Source organism: Patiria miniata, unplaced genomic scaffold (assembly GCF_015706575.1).
Source record: "Patiria miniata isolate m_02_andy unplaced genomic scaffold, ASM1570657v1 HiC_scaffold_19, whole genome shotgun sequence".
NCBI classification, from domain to species: domain Eukaryota; kingdom Metazoa; phylum Echinodermata; class Asteroidea; order Valvatida; family Asterinidae; genus Patiria; species Patiria miniata.
Genome location: NW_024037057.1, coordinates 1,504,198 through 1,527,496, shown reverse-complemented (window position 1 = coordinate 1,527,496; position 23,299 = coordinate 1,504,198). Strand labels below are relative to the sequence as shown.

Below are 23,299 nucleotides of genomic sequence, written 5' to 3'. Positions count from 1 at the left end.
GGTAAAAGAAGTGACCCAGCTCCAAACCAACAGTGATATAGGTTTCAGGTAGGCGTTCTTATATAGTACGTTTCCATTGACTGCACTTTAGAGTCATTCCAAACGACTGCACCAGGCAATCTTGTGGCTGTGGCCAAGTTCGCGCAAGGACTATAGTTGACCAATGGTTAACTAACGTTTGCCCGAACTCTGTCTAGTCGACGGTGGTTGACTACGCTAGTCGACTATTTGGAACCAGCCTACTGGGGTTGGTTGCTTCGCTGGTAACCAATCGCCGCGCGCATTCATAACGCTAGCAGAGAGCCAGGATCCAGAAGTTTTGCGATGACATTTTGACCAGCGTTTGACTAGAGACGTTCGCACGTTGCTATTAGTGCGCAGGCGTAAGGTACGTCACAAATCAACTACTAGTCGACTAATGGTCCTTGCCCGAACTTGGCCATAGTCGCTCCCAACTCTTTAAATGTTGAACAATTCAATGTACCTTAATTCAAATCACAGGAATATCTTAACTCGGTGCAACTCTGGATATTAGTCTGAAACGGGTGGCAGTTTCTAAATCTGTGTATTCTAAGCACTGTATTTCAAAGGGCAAAATCTAAAAAAATACCTTTATTAATACCTAAATGTGAGAGGATTTAATAAAAATTATGCACAAAATAAGATTTTTGACCAGCAATGATTAATTTCCATGTGAGTTAAAGACAATTGTTTTTTAGATTACTTTCCTTTTTTTTAATATTAAAAACAATGTAGACTAGTTTGTCTCTTTCCGCAGTAATAAATGATTGAGTATGCATTACACAGCATGGTCTGACCTGTACTTGATGTAACACTCCAACTGAAGGCATAACTACACATTGAACACTATGATTTCTGCAGACTTGGTTTCTGGTCAGACACAACATGACGAGGTGGTGGCATCAACTGACTGTCCAACTTGATGACTTTACTTGATGGTGCACTACTGCTACTATCTATCGGTCGCTTACTACCTGGCTTGGTGGCATTGTCTCGGATGTAATTCAGAAGAACCTCCTTTGTTACAGGATTGGCAATGCTGTTACACACCGCTGCAACAGATACAACAGAAATATGTACATCAATGAGTATTGGTCATGTACGGTAGTAACATTCTAACACAGTGCAATTTGAAATGTTGACTGATATTTAACAATTGTGACTGCTGTGATGTAGGATATGTCATTTTTAACATCCAAGGGGTGCATAGCACCCCAAGGGGGTTAAAAATGACATATTACACATCACAGCAGTCACAATTGTTTTGTTATATCATGTCAACAAGTGAAAAAAATTTACAGGTTTTTAACTCAGTATTCAAGAAAAATAAATCAGTGCAGTGTAAGGCCAAAAAAAAAAATATTCGGTCTCTGGTCAGACCAAAGTTCCGGAATTGACGCGGCCATGCGGCTTTTTTTTTTTTATCTTTTTTCTTTCTTTTTTTTTCTTCAAGCTTGGATTGTACAGACAAGGTGGGTACTATTTTGCTTTTTTGGTGTCCTCATATACATTGGTGTCCTCCATAATTTGCCTTGGTGCTTTCGATGATTTGCCTTGGTGCAATTTCCCATTCCTTGGTGCTCTTTGGTAAAAAAAATTGAGAAGGTACAGAAATAGAGGGCGCTGTTGGAGCTACCGCGGAACATTTTGGAAAAAAAAAGATCAATGCGCGCGCTGACCAGAGACCGACTTTTTTTTTTTTTGGCCTAACCTATTGATTACTGTGAGCTTTCCTGCCAGACATGAGATTGAGAGGTTGCACAGAGAAACGTGTTCACACCGGCGATTGTGGACGTTCTATTGTCTCTCTTTTGTTTGTACTCTAACTTTTTTAGGAAGACTCCCATAGGTTTTGTACACGACCCAATCGTGGACGTATGCTGCATAGGTTTTGTACACGACCCCAATCGTGGACGTATGCTGCATAGGTTTTGTACACGACCCCAATCGTGGACGTATGCTGGGAATCGTGGACGATATTGTTCTCTTCTGTTCTGTAAAACTTTTCATCCACGGTTTGAATAGATGAACACGCCCACTAGCATGTTTGTTTATGGTGTAAATCGAGGATTTTCTTTTGTTTCTCTTCCCATTTCCTTTGTTAATACTTGGGGACCCTATTGTCCTCTTTTGTTCAATGTCCCCTATTGAATGCAGAAACAAACTCACATACACCCATCTTTGTAAACACTGGCAATCGTGGACCCCCTTTTGTCCCTAATCCTCATTCCTTTGTTGGTACTTCAACTTTTTAGCAAAGGCTCTTATTGGTTTTGTACACAAATTTCAATCGTGGACTGTCGGTCAATTGTGGACGTATTGTTTGTGCCCTATTGTTTGTGGACGTATTGTTTATGCCAGGCAGTGTATATGAGGTCATTTATATGCAATGCGGTACACGTATACAAGATTATTTATATGCAATGCAGTATATATGTGCAACGCAATGAATATGAAGTAAACGGTCATTTTTTACAGGCTGGACACGTGGCTAGACCAATTGAATTACAGTATCCAAGACGTGATACAATAAAAGTATAATTTGTTAAATGTTTGTTAGAAGTATTTGCCAAATGTGTCTACATGTACATGGGCATGACACATACTTATGATACTTGTACAGCTGGCCTGTTAAACTTTGTGAGAAATAAACTATATTTCAATAAATACAGATAATAAAATTCAAAATACACATGTATAATTTGTGGCATTTGGATATTGTGGAGCTTTGGCTCCTAGGTTTATAATTCTGTGGAATTGCCCAAAGGTGTAATAGAGGGGAAGGTTTGTGCCCAGTATTTGTCAATCAATAATATTTGACAATCCATATACTCGGTATTTTTCTCATTTCCTTGACATATGCATCATGGACTTTGATCATAGTCCTCACTCTGCTTTGTCAAAGAGTGACTCGTTTGGTGCACCAAACGAGCCAAATTCTAAGGCCATTTGGGGCATGTGGGAGCAAATGAACTTAATGATCACTTGTATGAAAACTTGTTACTAACCGACAGCAGTAGCATGTCCATTGGGGAAGCTCTTGTCTGTGCGTTCCCTCATGAATACCCAGTGGCCATTCTCAAAGGTACACTCGATGATCTTCTTGTCATACTGTTTGAGTTCCTTTGTCAGTTTGATCTCTGCAAACGGACTACCGTAACCTCCTACAAACAGAAAACCCTTGGTTTCTGGTAGCATGCTGCCAAAAAAGGTCAGAAGTACAAGCATTTATTAATGACTCATTCGTATGTCAGCCAAACGCAATATAAAAGCAGCTGCAAATTAGAGGTTTCCATTTGTTCCAGTTATAAATGCAAGGTGATTGGGCAAGTAATTCTTTCACTTTAAGTGTACGTAGTTCAGTTCAATTATGAACGTCATTGTAAAAGCTAAAATTGTCTCAGTAAAATTCACTCTTTACTTATTTGTAAATTTCAAATTCAAGTTGTGATGACTTACCCTTCTCTACGCATTGAAGTGATCTGTAGCTTGAAGTCAACTGAGTTCAAGCTGGGAGGTTTCCATTTCAGTACTGTGTCACAACGACCTGGGGTATATTTCTATCATGAACAGAAAAGAATAGTGTGCAAAACTCAGGCTTTCCCTGCAAAACTATTTCTCACTGTGTATAAGCATCTGTTGTATGTACTGCCAGATGGCAGTTCTTTTTCTTTTCTTTTTTAATGAAGGGAATGTGTGTACCTGTACATGTGATGTCATATCATTAAATGAGTTTCAGGTATGATACCTTTGCTACTTATTTTAAATTGCCAAAATGAATGAACAAACTTGATGCAAATACTTTAAGCAGAAAACTTGCCAAAGAGATAGATTCAACACTCATGGGATTGGCTGCTGCTACAATAAACTATGGTACTAATGGTACATATGGCAGACAATTGTGAGGGTATAGAGCTACAGAAACAAGCAACTTGGTCTGGTATGTTTATGTTGTGACAGACAATATTGACATCCAATCTATGCAATATTTCAGCTTACATCTTGCTGCGGTTGCAGAATAACTCCATCTGTTTCATGGCCAAGCTCTTGCTGTGAAAAATGGCCGTCTAATATCTGTCACAAAAACACAATTACCTTGCATTCAAATGAGCAGATCAATTAATCTAACAGAATCACACAAGGACATAGAGTATAACTGGAGTTTCAAGATTTGAGATCTGAACTTGGCTCTTCAAAGTAACAAGATAAGTCCAGTGGTCACTCCACTGATTGTTTGAGAACGCTAAAAAATCTGTGAATTGACTAACAAGTTATGCCAACAAAAAAATACCTTTGGTTTGGGTCAAACGACCGACCCAATTTTTGAAAACGGTAAAACATTAGGTTGGTTTCCTTTCAACCACATGTTTGAAATAGGATAAGTAAACAATCCAAAACATGACATTTTGGGGGATTTCAGGACCTAGTGCCCCTTTAATGGTGTCGGGCATGAGAACTGACAGCCCTAAGGTACACATCTTAGATCAATGTTTATAAATGATCATAGAATTCAAACTTACATTTTTGGTCTTGGTGATATCCCAAAACTGCTTCATACGTAAGCTGAATGGTTCCTTGGTTTTATCAATGGTTCCTTGTGCCATATGTTGACTCCTTGTCTGGATGATCTCTTTGTCAATGCACAGTAATCTACGATCAAAGTCACAGCTGCCTACAGGCTGACCCTGCAATCAAATCAATCAGATCAATCAAATCAATCAATCGAATCAATCAAATCAATCGAAGCAATCAAATCAATCAAATCAATCAAATCAATCAACTTGTTTCCTCTTAAATTGTCTCTTTTGTGACTGATCTTCACAAAAATCACTTCACATAGCATTCATTATTCAAGTGTACATATCAAACTCTACAGGGTGAGTCGAAAAGAGAGTGACCTGGATTTTAATGATTTTTTTTTCTTTCTTAAAAAGCAATCACTTTTGATACATCAATGAACTTTGTCTCAAAACAGCATGTTCCTCTACCTATCTGAAATAAAAAATAATTACTGAAATTGATCCATGCTATTAGAAATGCATGATTTACTGAAGGAAGCTACTTTTATAGCTGTCCATGGAATGTCATTGGAAGCTATTGAGCTGAGTGAAAATGACATATTACACACAAGCATTCAAATACAAATGAGATTTAATATTTTGAGTCAAGACTGAAACATAATTTTTACTGTCAGATTTTGTGTTTTGAACATGAAGAAGAAGTCATATATTTTTCTGAAATGTTGATGGTGATTTTTGTCTGTTTTCCTTTACAAGTTTTCATTCCTTCATTGAGGTGGGAAAACGTCCACGTTTCATTTTATTTAATGGGCATCCATCAGTTCATGGAACGGTCAATGATCAGTGGTGGTCAGCTGAATTGTGTGATCAATGTATTTTTGAGAAGGGGTCAGGTTTAAAATGCATATTCATATTGTACAAATTGTACAATTGACGATTACAGGGTTATATATCATCATGAACGTTATGTTTTTTGTAATAGCAATATGTTTTGGAGTGTTTTCATAGAGATGATGTAATATTTAACTGTTTAAAGTTAAAGAAATTTGCCAAAAAAAGGTTCATGGCCCTGTGTTGTGACACTCTAGTAGGTCTCCACTGATCGGCTACCAATTTATTGCAGACATGGAAAATTGGGTCACTAGAGTCAAAAATCAGATGTTTGTACTGAAAACACTACTATCTAGGTCACTCATTTCGCATGGGGGTGGCACTAGCTGTACTACTGCACACAAATTGGGTGTGCCATATGCACCAATAGAGCTATAAAAAGCTCCATGCACCAATAATCATGTTCAACAAATGGAAATCCTTTATTTCAATTGACAGACACGATTACGTGATCATCAGGTATCAAATTGCAAGCGATTTTGGTTGACAAAGTGACCAACATCTTGCACTTAGGACTCTTGAACAAAATGATCAATCATGTCCATACTTGGTAATCAGATAGATCATTATTGATATACATTTTTTGTATATCAATTAACAAAACAACATTTACTCAACTCAAGACTTGATGAACATGAAGTGATGATGATTGATGTATATATGTTACTCTGCACAGATGATGTATCTTACCTCAAACACAACGATGTCATACACCAGATACCTAGGAATAGCCCGCCCATCTATCCTATCCACAACCATCTCCTAATCAATAAAGACAAGATAAGACGTCCATGTTAAATGAATGCACTTCAAGGTCTGACTAAATGCAACACTATGTACAAAAATGTGCTAGAAGTAACATTCCAATCAACCCCGTGAATTGGTATATATTTTACTTGCTACTGATAAGACTGTATACAGTGACATTGTACAGGCTGTGATCAGTGCCACTGAAAATATGTGACGGGGAAGGTACACATTTACCGTTCTACAAACTGGTATACAAATATTGAATGCTTCGAGTGGTGTAGTAAAACTAGCCTCCCGAGGTGATCCATGGACATTCTATTTTCCCGAGGCGAAGCCGAGGGAAAATAGAATGCTCCATGGATCACCGAGGGCGGCTAGTTTTACTTCACCACGAGATAAAGCATTCAATATTTGTTTTATAACACTTCACCCACAGATTCTGCTTGGTTATAATATTTAAATTATTTAAATCTGAACACAGTTGAAATAAACTTCAATTTCAATGCAAAACTGGAGGAGAATGTATTTCTCTCTTCCAAACTACCCCTTCGCGAAATGTTTGAACCCAACTCTGCGGCGCGCTCTCTTTGGAACAAAACACGCTGCGTGCAACGCGCACACCAGCATGCATTTGCACACAAATACCGCAACAGGGAAATAGTACTTTGGTTGCTAATGGTATAGTACTTTGGTTGCTACGGGTATAGTACTTTTGGCGGTGCACAGAAAGATAGCAAAAATAGAAAGTATCACGTGACTTGCTCTCGGCCAATCAAGACAAAGAATCTGTGGGTGAGGTGTTATAAAGTTTCTTATGTTCTTAATGGCCCGAATTTTACTGACACGCATATCTTGGACCTGAGGTATCTTTTGAAATGAGCATATATGCAAACAATCAATCTCACTGCACACCTTTTTACCACAGCAACAAACTATCAAATTTTAACATTTTAAGTAAAACTATGACGAATTTGCACTAGCTGCCATCTTGCTGGTTTCATGTGCCAGATATAGTTTTCAGTGTTGTATGACTTAAAAAAGGATGGGACTTCATGCGTTGAATTTTGTAAACCATTACCACCCTAGCCCTTCAAAATCCAACTGCGTATTTTTTGGAATCTGTTGGAGTGAGTTCAGATGGGGTATGGGTGGGGTCTGGCATACCACCATAATCAGAGTCCAAGAGTTTGGGTGTTGTGCGACCATATGGATTTTGCAAGAGTGAGGGAGGTTCCTAGCAAATCACTCCAGGGGGTTAGGGTAAAGCCACTTCACAAAGGCTGCCACCTGCACCAGGATGTTTGACTCGGGCATGTTAGTATGCACACAAGTAGGTGCACAACCATAGAAGGGCATCATTGACCCGATCTACAAAACAGATCATTCATAATGGACTGTCCTTTCGTGTGCATAACAATTTACATTATTTTATGGATACCTTATTCGATGGATCCATCAATTTTCTCATATAAAACAATTTTTGTAGTGGTTTTGGCTGTTACAAGCTTAAATTAGCAGCTTCATTTCATTACATGTATGATATTTTGAAACACAAATGTGGGAATTTCTTGCAATGATACCATCTCTTGTTTCAGATGGGGTATGGGTGGGGTAGAGTGGTTGTCATATATAAACTCTATAATGCGGAACTGAGTTATATCTCCTCGTCGCATAGAACTGTAGTATTTTATTTTTAGCAGAACAGAATGTTCTTCAATCTGATTTTTTTTTTTTTTTAATAACAATGGGTTTCAGAGCTGTAACAAGCATTCTATACAAAACCAAAAAAAAAACCCCCACAAAATTCATTATATTTAAAGGAAGTCCAAACTAAGAATTAGTTGGCTATCATTTTTATTATCAGATTGAAATCTTGTGCTACATGTGCAGTGTACATGATGAAAGCTGATTAAAAAAACGCACAGGTTACTGCTTATTAAATGAAGAGGAACAGATGATGTCTTGTACTACTGATTTAATACATGTACTGCACCATGATTGAGCATAAGTGTTAAGGTTGGGATGTTTTATCTGTATGTTGTGACTGCTCCATACTTACACCATCCAGTAATGTATCCGTCAAATGACCGTCTTCTTTACGTTTGGGAAAGGCCAGATTTTTGACAGAGAATACTGTGTTATCTCTATCAAACATATAGACTTGATCTGGCCCGTCAATCAGCATCATATACCTGCAGTCATGTTAAAAACAACACAAAACAAAAGGCACACACATTGAGCCAGGAGTAACAGGTCTTCCATGTCTGAGACTCAGTAGTTCTTGTGAGCCAAGTCATATCTGAATCATACATTCGTATGATTGAAGTGATACAGGGGTCATAGTTAGGCATTTACATTGTAGATCTGTGGCTATTTGAGTATACCAGGTATGAGAATGCCAAATGGTCCAGGAAGCCACTACAAGTGTTGATTTTCAAGCTTTTTGCACCATCTTTACAAAACACATGGTTATGGAATACTTCATGAAAAGAGGGGGTTTGGGGAGATACATGTAATTTACATGTATAACGGTTCATATTATGTTTTTATAATATTTGCCTTCCCAACTTATTATTATAGCATTGCACGTTCCGTGCTTCGGGAGTGACTCTAAGAAAACGATTCATTTTTTTTTTGCGACAAAATTTTAACTACTGAATCATAAAAAATATATAGTCATGATCAACACCAAACAATATTAACAGATACAAATTGATGCAAAGAGACTTTTCTCTCATCTTGAAACACAACCGCAGCAAAAAAACCTCTGTGTGGATTTCTTGTTTCTTACATTCTCTTCTCCCAGAATTGATTGATGTATTGTGTCTAGATTCCTGCAGTATGTTCCTGTGAAGTAGCCCAAAAGTCCAAAAAAGACTTCTATTGTTTAAATATGACTTTCATAATATTTACATAATTTCATATTATTTACATGCGGCAAGTAAAGTAAGTGAAAGCTGACAAAGTTGGTACATACCTGATACCATCAGCCTTCCAGCTGACTTTGTAGAGTTTGTGTTTGAGAGCAGCAATATTCTTATTATCCAGTGAGACTGGCTGACAACCAGGGAAGTCCAACCTGCTCATGGTAGGCAGTACATGTACGAAACAAAGTAGACGACATTAGATATACAGACTATGTATGATAACAATCAACACAGTCTAAATCAATATCTCTGGATTGGTTTATGTTAGGTTTGGAATACAGAGACACTTACAATTGGACAGGTTTTAATACAAGGCGGTTCTCTTACCGCGCATCTTGTCTGCTTGCGCGATTATCTTTATATTTAAACCATAAACAAACGTGTACGTTCCAGCGTGCTGACCAAGGACCACTTGTGGGAAACCCGTCCTTTGTTCGAGGTACCCCGCAAGTGAAATCTTTAGAAAATAGGGCACCCCGCAAGTGAAATCTTTAGAATATAGGGTACCCCGCAAGTGAAATCTTTAGAAAATAGGGTACCCCGCAAGTGAAATCTTTAGAATATAGGGTACCCCGCAAGTGAAATCTTTAGAAAATAGGGTACCCCGCAAGTGAAATCTTTAGAATATAGGGTACCCCGCAAGTGAAATCTTTAGAAAATAGGGTACCCCGCAAGTGAAATCTTTAGAATATAGGGTACCCCGCAAGTGAAATCTTTAGAATATAGGGTACCCCGCAAGTGAAATCTTTAGAATATAGGGTACCCCGCAAGTGAAATCTTTAGAATATAGGGTACCCCGCAAGTGAAATCTTTAGAATATAGGGTACCCCGCAAGTGAAATCTTTAGAATATAGGGTACCCCGCAAGTGAAATCTTTAGAATATAGGGTACCCCGCAAGTGAAATCTTTAGAATATAGGGTACCCCGCAAGTGAAATCTTTAGAATATAGGGTACCCCGCAAGTGAAATCTTTAGAATATAGGGTACCCCGCAAGTGAAATCTTTAGAATATAGGGTACCCCGCAAGTGAAATCTTTAGAAATAGGGATACAAGGACAACAATACTCCTACCCCAGAACTGTCCGCCCGCCCTAACGGACGTTCTGACCATACCATACTTGTGGGGTGATGTTCCTTTCAGAACACATCTCCCCACTATTTTAACAATAGACAAACATCACCCCAGAGGAGGATCTTTAGAAAAAGGGATAAAAGGAACACAATGCTATCACCCCACAATTCCGTCTGGCTGGGATGTCTGGATGGACATACGGACAGATATGGTGATTGCATGGTTTCTTTCCTGAACTTCATTCCGGCGGGACAATAAGGTTGCAGATACCTGTCCTGGTGCTTCATGAAATTTTTCATCATGTTTATGAGATGCAATAAATGTACAATGTTTCAAATTGACGGTTGAGCAATTTGTCATGCTGTGACGATGTGATCCTTGGGCCTTGTGTTGTATCCAATGTCTCAGCTTTAGGTATAAGGACCAGGATGAGATCATGTGACAGCTAGACAAACAATAATATTAGCAGATTCTATGAAAGATGAATCAATAAACATAGTCAGCAGAGTTCTAATTATTCGTGTTGCCTTAACAGATGACTCACTATAACCAGCAAGAACTCACCTACGCCAGCCAGTCATACGTTGGAGTTGATGTTTCAATCGGTTCACGGTCTGATAATCAGTCACTATGCTCACGCCTGTCACTCCTTCCATAAACTGCTTGTGCAAACAAAAGTCAAACATTAAATGTACGGTCTGCTTATTGCAAGCTTTACTTTAAATGAGTCAATCCATTCCTATTTAAGCTGTAATTCCATTGGACTTTTTTCTTCCGTGGCCTCGCGGTAACTTACCACGACTCATTGTCAACATTCCTTCACGTAATTTGACCACGCATTCCCACTTGGACATTTCTTCCCTGTGAGTGGCTGGCAGAATGTCACATGGTGGGGGCGCTGAGCACAATAATCTTTGACCTAAGTGGCTATAGCCCAGGAGATGTAACATAATTTTCACGAGCTAAAATAGTCAGCTACTTGACTGAAGCGACGCAGTGACCTTCATTTAAACATAAGTGCACAATAGTATGAGGATGGTTCCTAGCAAATAGGGCCTAGGGGGTTAGGTTTAATTAAGGCAAGGTTTTATCACTTTTGAGGGTCATTTTCAATAGCTTTGTGGCGCAAATAAAAATAACTCAGACCCAAAATACACATGATTGAAAATTCCATTCAAGCAGCCAAAAAAAATTGGCAAAATAAAAAGATTTCCCGACCGACCGACCCTATTTTTGGAAGGCATGTAATTGGAAGCAGAAGTATTTTTTTTATAATTTTGTGCCTTAGTAGTCAACTCTTACCTGTTTATTTACATTGACTTGACTTCGCTGATGCCGTGAGCCTGAATCACCTGGAGTATTACTGGTTCTGGAGTTACTAGAAACTGCACTTTCATCTCTGTCATCTGCACCTATATAAAGGACAATTAATTCACTCCAAATTAGTTAAAAACACCACTATAATCAACCGGGGGGGGGGGGGGGGGGGCCCATTTTAATGGATTCCTTTACAAGGGTAAACAAAACTTAGGCAAACAAAAATCAAGTGTCTGCATTGTGACTTGCATAGTGTTCATATGAAGACGCACTGTGCTAAGCATAACCTTCCATAAAAGGATGTTCTTACAATACAATTATGTATGTGTTTTGCATTTAAAAAAATTCTTACTCATTATCTGCAAATGGTTTTTGCTCCCTTACAGGTATTTTATGACAATATCTTAGCACATTAACCCATGGGCATATATTCAACTGACACCAACTACCAGAGAATAAGCACCAACCATCATGTATCTCTTAACATTAATAACTAACTATTGCCGATAAATAAGCCTTAAAACAGATAGTGAACGGGTCCATTATACCAACAATACTTATGTCAGGATGCTTAACAATGCTTTGACATCTTAGGGACAATACAGTTAACTTTACCTATAAGAGTTTGCCAACAAATTCCCTGTGTCATTGTGCAGATAGCGGCAAGAAAACACAATGCATCAGACCAAAATGTCATTTGGTGTTAGCTGTGTACCTACCTAGGCACCAGTCAGGTTGTTCTGGTGCAGTGGGTGTATCATCAACATCACCATAGCGTTTATATAACTCTTGAATGTAGTCACCTTTGTACATGCCTGGTGGACGCCCTTTAGCAAACACACTCACTGCCGCATCAATGCTGGAAATATCCACACAAATCATATCAACTAGTAAATAAGAGCGAGGATTTGATGTTAGCTAATAGCCATTGGATGAGACTTTGTGACCTTCATTCCTTGTGACATCAGTCCCTTTTCACTTCTTGACACTAAGAGTCCATTTAACCTTAAAGAGGAACTAATGAGGTGTTCCAAATTTGGACAGAATGTGCAATGAATGGTATATGAAGAAATTCAAGTTACATGCATACAGTAGCGAATAACTTATTAAAGCTCAGTCACGTTGCCTTTTATGACAGAATAATGATTTTTTTCTGTCAGGGACTTGACCGTTGTTAAACACATTACCAAGAAAAGAGCATCCCTCTCCCACATTAATGGGGGAAAAGTGACATTTGGTAGTGAGAAATTCCATATAACGGACGTAACATTCAGAGCCTAAGGCCACTTGGAAACAACAAAATAAAATACAGTGAAAGCAAATCTTATGTCTGTCTGGCTTAAGCCTCAATGCACAACATGACATGGTTAATGTGGTGTTAGTTGAATTAACTAATGAGATATAAGCACTGTAAACAACGGTTACTGCTGCAGATCAAACTCTGGTTGGGTTGTGTGTGGCCAAATAAACCAGGTCATTGTTCGTCTGGCAACCGATTACTAGCTAACAGACAGACTGTCCATGTTTAGCAAGGCATCAACAACTCATACATCAACATATATTGTTAAAAGCAATTTCCTTTTTGTTTCAGTCAGTTTGATGCTCTCTTTTTTATCTTGCCTCTCAAAGAAAAACTTGACAGCCGTGTGGTATGCTTTTATTCACTAAATGACATCAAGGTCACTATCATTTATCAAAAAAATGACAAAGAAACTTGCGCCACCTTGCCTATGACTAGCTGGCACCTGAGAAGGGAGCTGAAAAAAAACTTGTAACAATAACTTATTCGTTAGTAGCCTTGTGTGAAAGAAATGAAGTTAATCACATAATCCCCTTTGTTTGTTGTGAACCTGTTTACTGTGGTACCCGATCTACGTTTTTGTCCAAGAGGCATCTAAGAGTTGCATAAGACCAAGAGCACAAAATGTGTCTCCCACTCGGATTGGAAGATCTGAGATAATTTAACTTGATTGATACTGACGTAATTGGAATTCATGCTCCAGGTATTTGTCTACGTGGGAGAAACATTCTTGATTGACACTTAACCGTGCTATGAAGTGTGCATAGCCCAGAGAAACTTTGCATAAACATGAAGAAGTGGAACAGAAAAATAAAGCTTGAGCTAAGGTTCAGTCAGTTTAAATCTGTGTTGTCTATAAAGTCTTGATCTTACCGTTTCCACTCGTATGCAAAATTCTGATGCCTCATGGACAAAAAACGTAAATCGGATAACTACATGCAAAGTAAAAAGGAGGTGTTTGCAAATTATCAAATGTTCAAATAGGACTAGAGAGTAACAATCTTTTGGGTCAGGAAGTTGCAATGTCATTTTTACCTCCAATCCATCTGCTCAACTAAGTATGCACATATCAAGAAGCCGGTTCTGTTGAATCCATGAGTACAGTGTACACCAATGATATCTGTTGGATTCTTGCTGACAAAGTTAGAGCATACTTTGATGAATGCTTGAGTCTGCTCAACTGACGGACATTCCCCATGTCTGAAATCAAATCAAAAGTCTAAGTGAAGCTAGACTCTGCTTTCTTCCTTTCCAGCAGTCATGGATGACTGAGCACAACTGACTTCAACTGGAGGGCAAAAACCATCTTTTGACAAATCGTCCAAACAATGCACTGTAGACTTTGTGTTGAATGGGAGAGATCTGCACACATTCTACAGAGATGTGCTTTGTTTTAGCCAGCTCATGCCAAGTGCTACAAAATCAGACCCAGAACATGTGGAGCTATGTTTTGAAATCAGTGGTGCAGTCATCCATAACTGCATGGTTGCAAGTGAGGTACATGTACATGTATTAATGGAAAGCTTACAAACCATCCTTTTACACTGATAGAGTTCAAGCTCTTAATTGTATCATTATTTTTTATAACCCTACACATATACATAAATCACTGAGTCTATCACAGGGGTTGCCCTTAACTTTTTTTTTGACTGGCCAGCCGGACCAGTTGGCTAGAATTTTGACTGGTCCGCCAGGTTTTTGACTGGTCCGTCTTATACAGCGTGTACCCACCAGTTAATCAGTTTCACATAAGTCATAACAAGACTATTGTCATCAACACCCATGTCATCATGTCACCTGAGCAATAGAGGTCTATTTTCTTCCTCCATGATCTGAGGCCGCAAAAAAATATATAGTTCTGCCTCAGATTACATGCCTTTTAAAAATAGGGTCGGTCGGTCGGATTTTTGGGTTTTTGGGGGCCATTTTTTTTTATGCCGCTTGAATGGGGTATTCAATTAGGCCTCAGTATGCGAAGTTTTAGCCTGATCTTATTTTTATTGCACTATAAAAGCTATACACAAAAAGATGGCCACAAAAAGTGAATAAAACCTACCTTAATTAGGCCAAAAAAATAGTTCTGCTTCCGATTACATGCCTTTCAAAAATAGGGTCGGTCGGTCGGAAATTCTTCTCTTTTTTGCCAATTTTTTTATGCAGATTGAATGGGGTATTCAATTATATGCGAAGTTTTAGCCTGAACTAGTTTCATTGCACTACGAAAGCTATACACGAAATGGCAACAAAAAGTGAATAAAACCAAAGGCTTTAATTTTTGTCAATATTTTTACGTTCGATAATTTCAAAAAATAATGGAAAATTCAGGTCGTTCGCACCATATGCACAACGCTAGTCAAGACGCGGGGAGCTGGCCGAAACTCCGAGGTGTGTGATGCGTGCGTGTGTGGTGAGCGGCCCACCATGGGCCGACAGACCCGTTTTTACCGTCAAAAATTTCGGGAAACACGGGGCATGTATCACTCCAAATACGAGTAGTGCGATCTCAAAATGAACTCATGAACACAGAAAATACATACACAGATAAGCTTGATCAATTTTGTAAATTAACTTGCAAAAATGTTCTTTCTCCATCGGTGTTTTCTTGGCATTTTTACGATGTCGAATCCGACCAGTTGACAGAGCACGTGCCTGGCGTCTGCACAATGCATAGCCATGCTAGCGCTGTCAATCGCTACTCCTAGAACTAAAGTATGAGGCTCCACGTAGTGGAGCCTCATAGATTAAGAACCCCGCAAAATTGTTTTCAGCACAAAACACTAATCAAGTACAAAAACGTCCATCAAAATGCAGAAATCTCCAACAGAACCGCTGCACAGTTTGCCCCCAAACTCCGTACTACACCTCATGACATACTCACAAATTATGCGCAGAACAAATATCGCTGGATTTTGTCTTTTTGGGGGCTAAAATGATGAAAAATATGCCCTTTCCGCACTGAGCCAACCTGACACTTGAAACGTGCACGATGATTTTCGGTTCGCTCGGAGCGCGCCGCGGGGGGTACGGTACAAGCGAAATGATAGTATGCGCATGCGTACAAGTGCTTGTACCGTACCCCCCGCGGCGCGCTCCGAGCGAACTGAAAATCATCCTGCACGTTTCAAGTAGCTCAGTCCGGAAAGGGCATATTTTTCATCATTTTAGCCCCAAAAAAGACAAAATCCAGCGATGTTTGTTCTGCGCATATTTTGTGAGTATGTCATGAGATGTGGTACGGAGTTTAGGGGCAAACTGTGGAGCGGTTCTGTGGGAAATTTCTGCATTTTGATGGACGTTTTTGTACTTAATTAGTGTTTTGTGCTGAAAACAATTTTGCGGGGTTCTTAATCTATGAGGCTCTAGGAGTAATCGATCGCATAGCCGTGCACAGACTAGTTACCGCATTTTCATCGTGTCTTCTAAATTGGCGCGGCGGGAACCAGTCATCGCCGCATTGAGCTGGGTTTACGCACATGATGAAAGTCACCGTGACATCGAGTTGCGAAGTAGTCATATCGCGAAGCGAATTTGTAAAAATAACGGAGGTTTCTTTTGAAAAAAATAGCGAATGTAAGTAAGAAACCAAATAAATACAACAACCATTTTTTTGACGCAGATTTTTTTGGCTGGCCAGCCGGACCACTTGGCAAGGTGTTTCAGCTGGTCCGCCGGCAATTCAACTGGCATTTGGCCAGCGGACCACCGCTAAGGTCGAACCCTGTATCAAATCGAGGAAGAGACAGCTTCAATCAATATACAGTCATCCAACATTACAACAATATGATATTTAACTCACCCTCTACATTGTAGTTTGAAATGCTTGGCTCCCTTTGATTCAGCCATCTCTTTGTTATAGAATCGATTGGTATTTGTAAGGTCAACAAAAAGTCCCATCTTGACCTTGTAGCTATCCAAATAGGAAAACAGCATGGGCAGGTTAAAGCGGTTCTCTTCTGGAATTTTATTGTTGTACTGTGGTCCAAGAGGTGTCTTGAAGGGTAGAAACTTTTCTGTAAGCAAACAGTAAATAGCAGTTTCCTGGTTACAAAGAGACAACTTGCTTATTTTTAAAAACACCCTGAACCATGGAGGAACATTTCTCCATTCTTCCATTAATCCTAACTCCCTAGGGGGGTGTGCACAATCATATTGAAATTGGAGGATTCAGGACTGTCTCTTATGGCCCAACTATGGATGGGGCAGTCCCAACTATGGATGGGGCAGTCCCAACTATGGATGGCGCAGTCCCAACTACGGATGGGACAGTGTCCCAACTATGGATGGGGCAGAAGACAGTACTGACCTGAAGACAATACCAAATGAAAACTAGAGCTATGCCTGTTCGATGAACAGGACACAGGCTTTTCCGCATTTTGAAAATAATATGTGTAAAAAAATTCTTTCAAAAAAATATGATGCCAAATTTTCAAAATAATGTCAATGTCAAAATAATCCTAGCGCAATGTGGTTAATTAAAGCATTCAACTTTTTTGCCAATGTCTGGCATCCCATTTTGAATCCGTGTAGTAACACAGTAACTCCTATTTTATGTAAAATCGCATTACATTCACTGTGTGGACTTCCCAACAACAGAGGTCCATATAACCAGGTGCATGTAGCAGCGACGTTGTGTGGAATTGCTCACGTCCACACAGTGTTTTCCCCTCTGTGGAAAACAGAGGCATATTTGGGTTAGGTTTATCGTGGCAAAATGAAGAGAAACACTAAAGGGAATCATAGCAAACAAATTTGGTTGAAAGTATTTTCACAGTGTGAGTAAAATGAGTTTTCAATGGTTTTTCATAACTACACAAAACAAAGAAATAACCACACTAGGTATGTAACGTAAAAATGTGTGTTGGCTGTGTTTAAACATAGGCCTAATATACAGTTAATAAAAAATTGGGTTTGCTCTTCACAGACATATTTGTATAAACACTGTATACTCAGTGTTGTCCCAAGTGATTGTGAGATCAAATAACTTGGGTGGGACTCAAACCCACGACCTCCTGCTTACAAATGTAGACGTCTCCCACTCGACCACCCAGCTAACATGTATGTTAACGTAGTTTTAACCAAACTTTACAATATGGTTTCCAAAGTGTGAAGATTTACCTGCAATGAGTTGACCTTTGCGAGGGCAGTTCAACCATCTGTCTGGTACCGCCATTGTTGCATTCACTTACAATCAATGTGTTGAATAACTCATCACAAACCTACAGATAACCGACAAGAAAAATCAAGTGTGTTTATTTGGTGCATGGGGAAAAAATACAAACATATTCTTTCTTAAATTGTGTTTAATGAAATAAATTTCACCTTTTTTTCTGATTATTGGCTCTGGCAGATGAGACATCATTTGCTTTTGGTGTAATTTTCAGAAATGGATGGATTGGGGGTTGGGGGGTTGGTAATATATAGCAAATATTGTTAGACTAACTTTTTTGACGTTTTGGGTTTGTAGATGCTATAAAAACCAAGAAAAACAATTATTTTCCTGTAGTCTGGTTCCATGACTCCATTTAAGATGACACAGAGCGATTATAGACGTTTGGGAATGGTAAGGTCAGGGAACCAGTCTAGCTGGCTTGTACCCGTTCATAGGTGTGTAATCAATTACAAACAAATGTGGACTAACTAAATATGGTCCATTGGGGCCAGCATTTGAAAAAAAAACCAGTTTTTTTCCAACACTTGATAATGACAGAATACCAGGTGCCATGATTTTACAGGATGCTTTAGACTGTCATTCACTAACAGTCCAACAAGATATTTCAAAATAATGTGGTAGTTTTATTTTTTGATGTTTGCAAATGTTGTATTTTCCCTTTAAAGAGAAGTAAAGTGTGAGATCATGACTACAATGTACTGTAAGAGGGGGTATTTTCGACCTAGGGGAGAATCACACAACTTGCTATTGTTAAGCACACACCTTGCGTCTGACTACGGTTGATTATATGCTGCAAAAAAGTAAGTTTGTTGTCATGTTATATTATAACTAATTACCGTTAAGATCTCACTCTCTCAGTTACTTTGTACTTGGTTGGTGGTCCCCCAAAATATTCTATCTGGGGAATTTTAACTGGAGGAGTGGTGAGAGTGGTCGAAATCAAGTATTGTCACAAAGAGCATTCTTAAAGGAGTCTGGGTTGGTGAGCGCCACTGTTGAGTCCGGGAGGTCATTCCAAAGTTTAAGTGTTCTTAGGAAAACTGAAGAAGCATATGTGTCAGTCCTGGCCTGGTAGAGTTGGAACTGTATATTGTGTCCTCGTCGTGATCTTCCAGTTTTGGGGTGATGTATTTGGTATGGTCAATGTCCATTAGTCCACTCAGGATTAAAAAAAAAAAAAAGGTGCGGTGCTGTTTTCTTCTTTCTTCCAAGGGTGTCCAATCCAGATCTTTCATGATAGCAGAGATGCTAGTGTCACGTCCATAGGTGTTTGAAGCGAACCTTGCAGCTCTCTTCTGGACTTTTTCTAGTTCTTTGATGTTCTTGGAAGTGTGAGGGTCCCATGCTGCCGTAGTGTACAGTAGTTAAGATGAGCTCGAACAAGGGTAAGATACAACCTCTCTTTGAAGGAGGATGAAGCATGATGAACATTTCTTTTGATGAAATTCAGGATTTTTGTAGCCCTGGCAGATGTAAGCTGGACTTGTTTGTTCCAACGGAGGTTTTTTTTGGAGGAATATTCCCAAATACTGACACTGGTCTGTTTCATCTATCCGTACTCCCATCATGTTGTAAGATGTAGTTCCTGGTGATCTATTTCTAGTGATGCCCATAGTTGTACATTTCTTGGGATAAAATCTAATCCCCGAAGTCTCGGCCCAGTTTACCATGGTATCAAGGTCTTTTTGAAGTACTGTGAGGACATCGTCTGGTGTCTGGATGGATCTGTACACTAAACAATCAGCGGCAAATAAACGGGTGGTACTTTGGAGACTTTGTGATGAATATCATTGATGTGAAGGAGGAAGAGATGAGGTCCAAGAACTGTCCCTTGAGGAGCACCACTAAGAACAGGGATCCAGGTAGATTTTTGATCCAGGTAGATTTTTATTGGGGGGGGGGGGGCTTTGGGGGGGACAGCCCCCCCCATGAAACATTGTCGCCCCCCCAGTCGCCCCCCCCCCCCCCACTGAGATTTTGAGTTTCTAAAAAAATTATCATTGATCTACATGACGCCCCCCCCCCCATGAAATGTTCCAGCCCTCCCAGCGCCCCCCCCCCCCCCACTGAAAAATTCCTGGCTACGGCACTGAAGGTAGTTGACCTGGATTGCTATCTTCACGAGTGAAGACACTCTCAAACTGTTTGGAGAGAGCTTTTGCTTTCGCTTGATCTTCCGAATGCAATTTTCCATCCACTTTCAGTGTCTAGACTCCAGTGTTATCCTTCCTTCTTGATCTTTTTGTTATACATGTATCGCCAGAAGTCCTTGGGATTTTCAGATTCAAGTATGTTGTTAACATGGTACCTGTGGGCACTTCTAATAACTTTGTCAACTGATTTCCTGACTTTTGTAAACTTTTCCCAGTCAGAGCTGGACCCATACTGAAGAGTTTTTCTTTTTTACTGCAGAGTCTCTTGATGTTTGATGTAAACCACGAGGTGCGGTTACGACCTCTAAATACCTTATGAGGAACATTCGAAAAAACAAGGCTACAGATGGAATTATGAAACCACTGTGTGTGGCGCGCAAAGAATCTTGGAAACACGCTGCATCATATCACTCCAACCTGAAATAAATTCATGAACACTTGGAAAATACATACATGTACACAGACAAGAGCGATCAAGTTCTGTGAAGTAACTTGCAAAAATGTTCTTTCTCCATCGGTGTTTTCTTGGCATTTTTACAATGTCTAATCTGACCTGCAACTGCAGTGCAGCGCAGCGCGGCCGTGCATAGACTGGTTACCGCATTTCCATCATGCTGATCATTACTAACAGCCGATCAAGTTAGCGTCGCCAGTCAAAATTCGTGTACAAAGGAATGGTAATGCGCGGTCGATTACCATGCACAGCGCACCAGTCACACTTGCCAACTGCATGTGCGCAGGGCGTCATGGCACTGAAGCGCACACCTGACGACTGTTTGCCAGACAACTTCGGCTGCCGTTCTACCTCAGCCGTGATGGGAGTGATGTTAGTGCAGCAGTAGTGCAGCAAATAGTCGTCAGGTGTGTGCTTCAGGGCCATGCTGCGCAATGCACATGCAGTTGGCAAGTGGGACTGGTGCACTATGTGCATGGTAATCGACTGCGCATTGCCATTCTTTTGTACATGAATTTTGTCTGTGCACAAATCAATTGGCGCCTCTGACTGGTGATGCTAACTTGATTGGCTGTTGGTAATGCCTCCTTTTTTTCACTGCAATTGTAGGCTGAATCTTCATCATGGATCGTTATTTTCTTCAAGACCTGTGTAGTGGTTATGCCAGGCAAGGTTTGGGTGAGTCCCAGGTGGAATTAGTGTGTTATGGGGACAAAATGGCACATTTTCGAATTCAATTGTTATACCTGCTATGCTAGTCCATGTTGATGATTTTCTCCAGCCCTATATGACAACCTAATGATAAAATATAGGGCTGAGGTAACTCCAGCTAGGATTATTAATAGAGGGAAAATGGACCATTTTTGTAATACACTGGGGGATATACGGTCCGGGATTTCGGGCCTCTTACGATCTAGTTTTTTTAATGTATGCATGACATGTAGTTGTGCCTCTAATTCTAAATGCAATAAACATTGGAGCTGGAGTTACTCAAGCTAGACCTACCTTAGTCCGAAAATTTGGGACTCTCAATACTGTGTATGAGAGTCCCAAAACTTAAGGTATCCATATCATGCAAAAGTTTGTGCTGCATAATAAAACCAGTGTGAATCAAATTTGCAAGCTTCTTACTCACTACAGTTTCTTCAATAATCCCCCAAAACTTCTGCCTCGCAAAGTTGCTGTTGTGAGCATTGCATCACCAAAAATTCAGCTTTTAATTCTAATTTTGCAGAGAGTTATCGAAATCCAAACGTGAGACATCACGATGATGTGTACTGCAATGCATTGTGCAAAAAAACATTTTCATCTTGTAGATAAAGCAGCGCCCTCTTGTTAATCCGAGTGAATGTAGAATGTTTCATTTTTTAACAGAGGGCGCTATGTTCATTTGGCCATCGATTGAAAAACAAGTAAGCTGCAGGGCACTTCCTACACCTACCCAGAATACATTGGGAATCACACACCCATTTCCAGAGCATGGAGATTGACATGGATGGTTTTTGAACTGCCAAAAACTTGCCTTAAAATTTGATGTAAGGTCTCAAATTTCGCAGATGACATGCTTGCAACTTTATCATTTTGATGTATGTGTTGTGTGGGCATTAATTAGCCTAATGGTGAGTAAAAAAAACGTCAGTAGTAATTTTGCACGTTTTTATGCACTCACGGTCCCAGTCTGGACCTACCTCATAATGGTTTGTTGTGCACAGGGTGACATGTGATGTCCAGGTATACATGTAGCTTGAGTAACTCCAGCTGACATGCTCATATTCATTCACATGTAGCGCTGGAGACATAACTACGGCGTAAAAGTTAGAAGTTAAGAGACCCTTAACTATGTGGGTACCACACCGCTTTCAGGCGCGGCTAGTGAGTTCAATTTCCATCTGTTGTGTTGTCGTGGAGAGCTGTCAACTTTCCACGACAACACACCAGACGAAAATAGAACCTACTACCAACTACTACTAAAACTAGCGGCGCCTGAAAGTGTCGTAGTACCCACATAGTATCCACATACTATTGTCATCACGTGATGCATGTACTTGCATTTAACCACACAAAATGGACGACAGCTGTTGAAACTGGACGTTTTTTATGGAAAAGCCACCAAAAGTTATCATATTTTAGTTGTTTTTGGTCCGTTTCAAGTTGATTAGTAGCTGAATGACTGCTGAATGGTATGTTAAGTATGTTAATGGATGAAGTATGTTAATGGAATCTGGGATAGGATAGAGGTGAAAAGGGACAATTTTGGGGAGGCCATTTTAACGCCATGGGCCGTAGTTTATGTCTCCAGCGCTATGCTATGTGAATGAATCATGTCAGCCGGAGTTACTCACACTAGTCCAGCCTCCAGACCTGTATCATTGTATGGAAATCTTTCCTTCTTATGTTACACACAGTGACACGAGACTGAATAAAACCAGACACGACACGCATAATGCCTACCTTGTTGCAAAACGATATCACGAATCATGAACGAGTCAATTTTCCTTATTTTGGGGATGGTGCCTGTAAACGTAAACTGGTAATGTTTGTGTATTCAGTGAGCAATAGTGAGCCACTAATCAAATGGATGGCGCCCTCTATACTTGTGATTCGTGTTTGCTCGCTCGCGAGCTATTATCTCGCGGACCGTAAAACCATAACAGCGCCCTCACATGACGCATTTCATCCAAAGAAACTTTTGAATTAATGCGTCTTTCAACCGCATGAAATGCC

At 39.8% G+C, this 23,299-nt stretch overlaps 1 protein-coding gene across 2 annotated transcripts; it reads right to left on the bottom strand.

Annotated features, from left to right (window-relative positions):
- Positions 1–343: 343 nt before the first annotated feature.
- LOC119725290 (mRNA-capping enzyme-like) lies at positions 344–23,169 on the bottom strand. Of its 2 annotated transcripts, none has more exons than XM_038196664.1 (15): positions 23,027–23,169; positions 17,914–18,024; positions 16,595–16,808; positions 13,834–13,998; positions 12,218–12,357; positions 11,484–11,593; positions 10,746–10,840; positions 9,160–9,261; positions 8,242–8,374; positions 6,123–6,194; positions 4,542–4,706; positions 4,021–4,095; positions 3,481–3,581; positions 3,030–3,220; positions 344–1,073 (listed from the first exon to the last, which is right to left on the bottom strand). In XM_038196664.1, exons 2-15 carry the CDS (start codon positions 17,966–17,968, stop codon positions 868–870), a joined length of 1,824 nt encoding a protein of 607 aa, XP_038052592.1. In that variant the 5' UTR covers positions 17,969–18,024; positions 23,027–23,169; the 3' UTR covers positions 344–867. The 2 variants fall into 2 exon arrangements, with proteins under 2 accessions (XP_038052592.1, XP_038052593.1); XM_038196665.1 differs by having other exon boundaries at positions 17,914–18,014.
- Between the last annotated feature and the right edge of the window lie 130 nt (positions 23,170–23,299).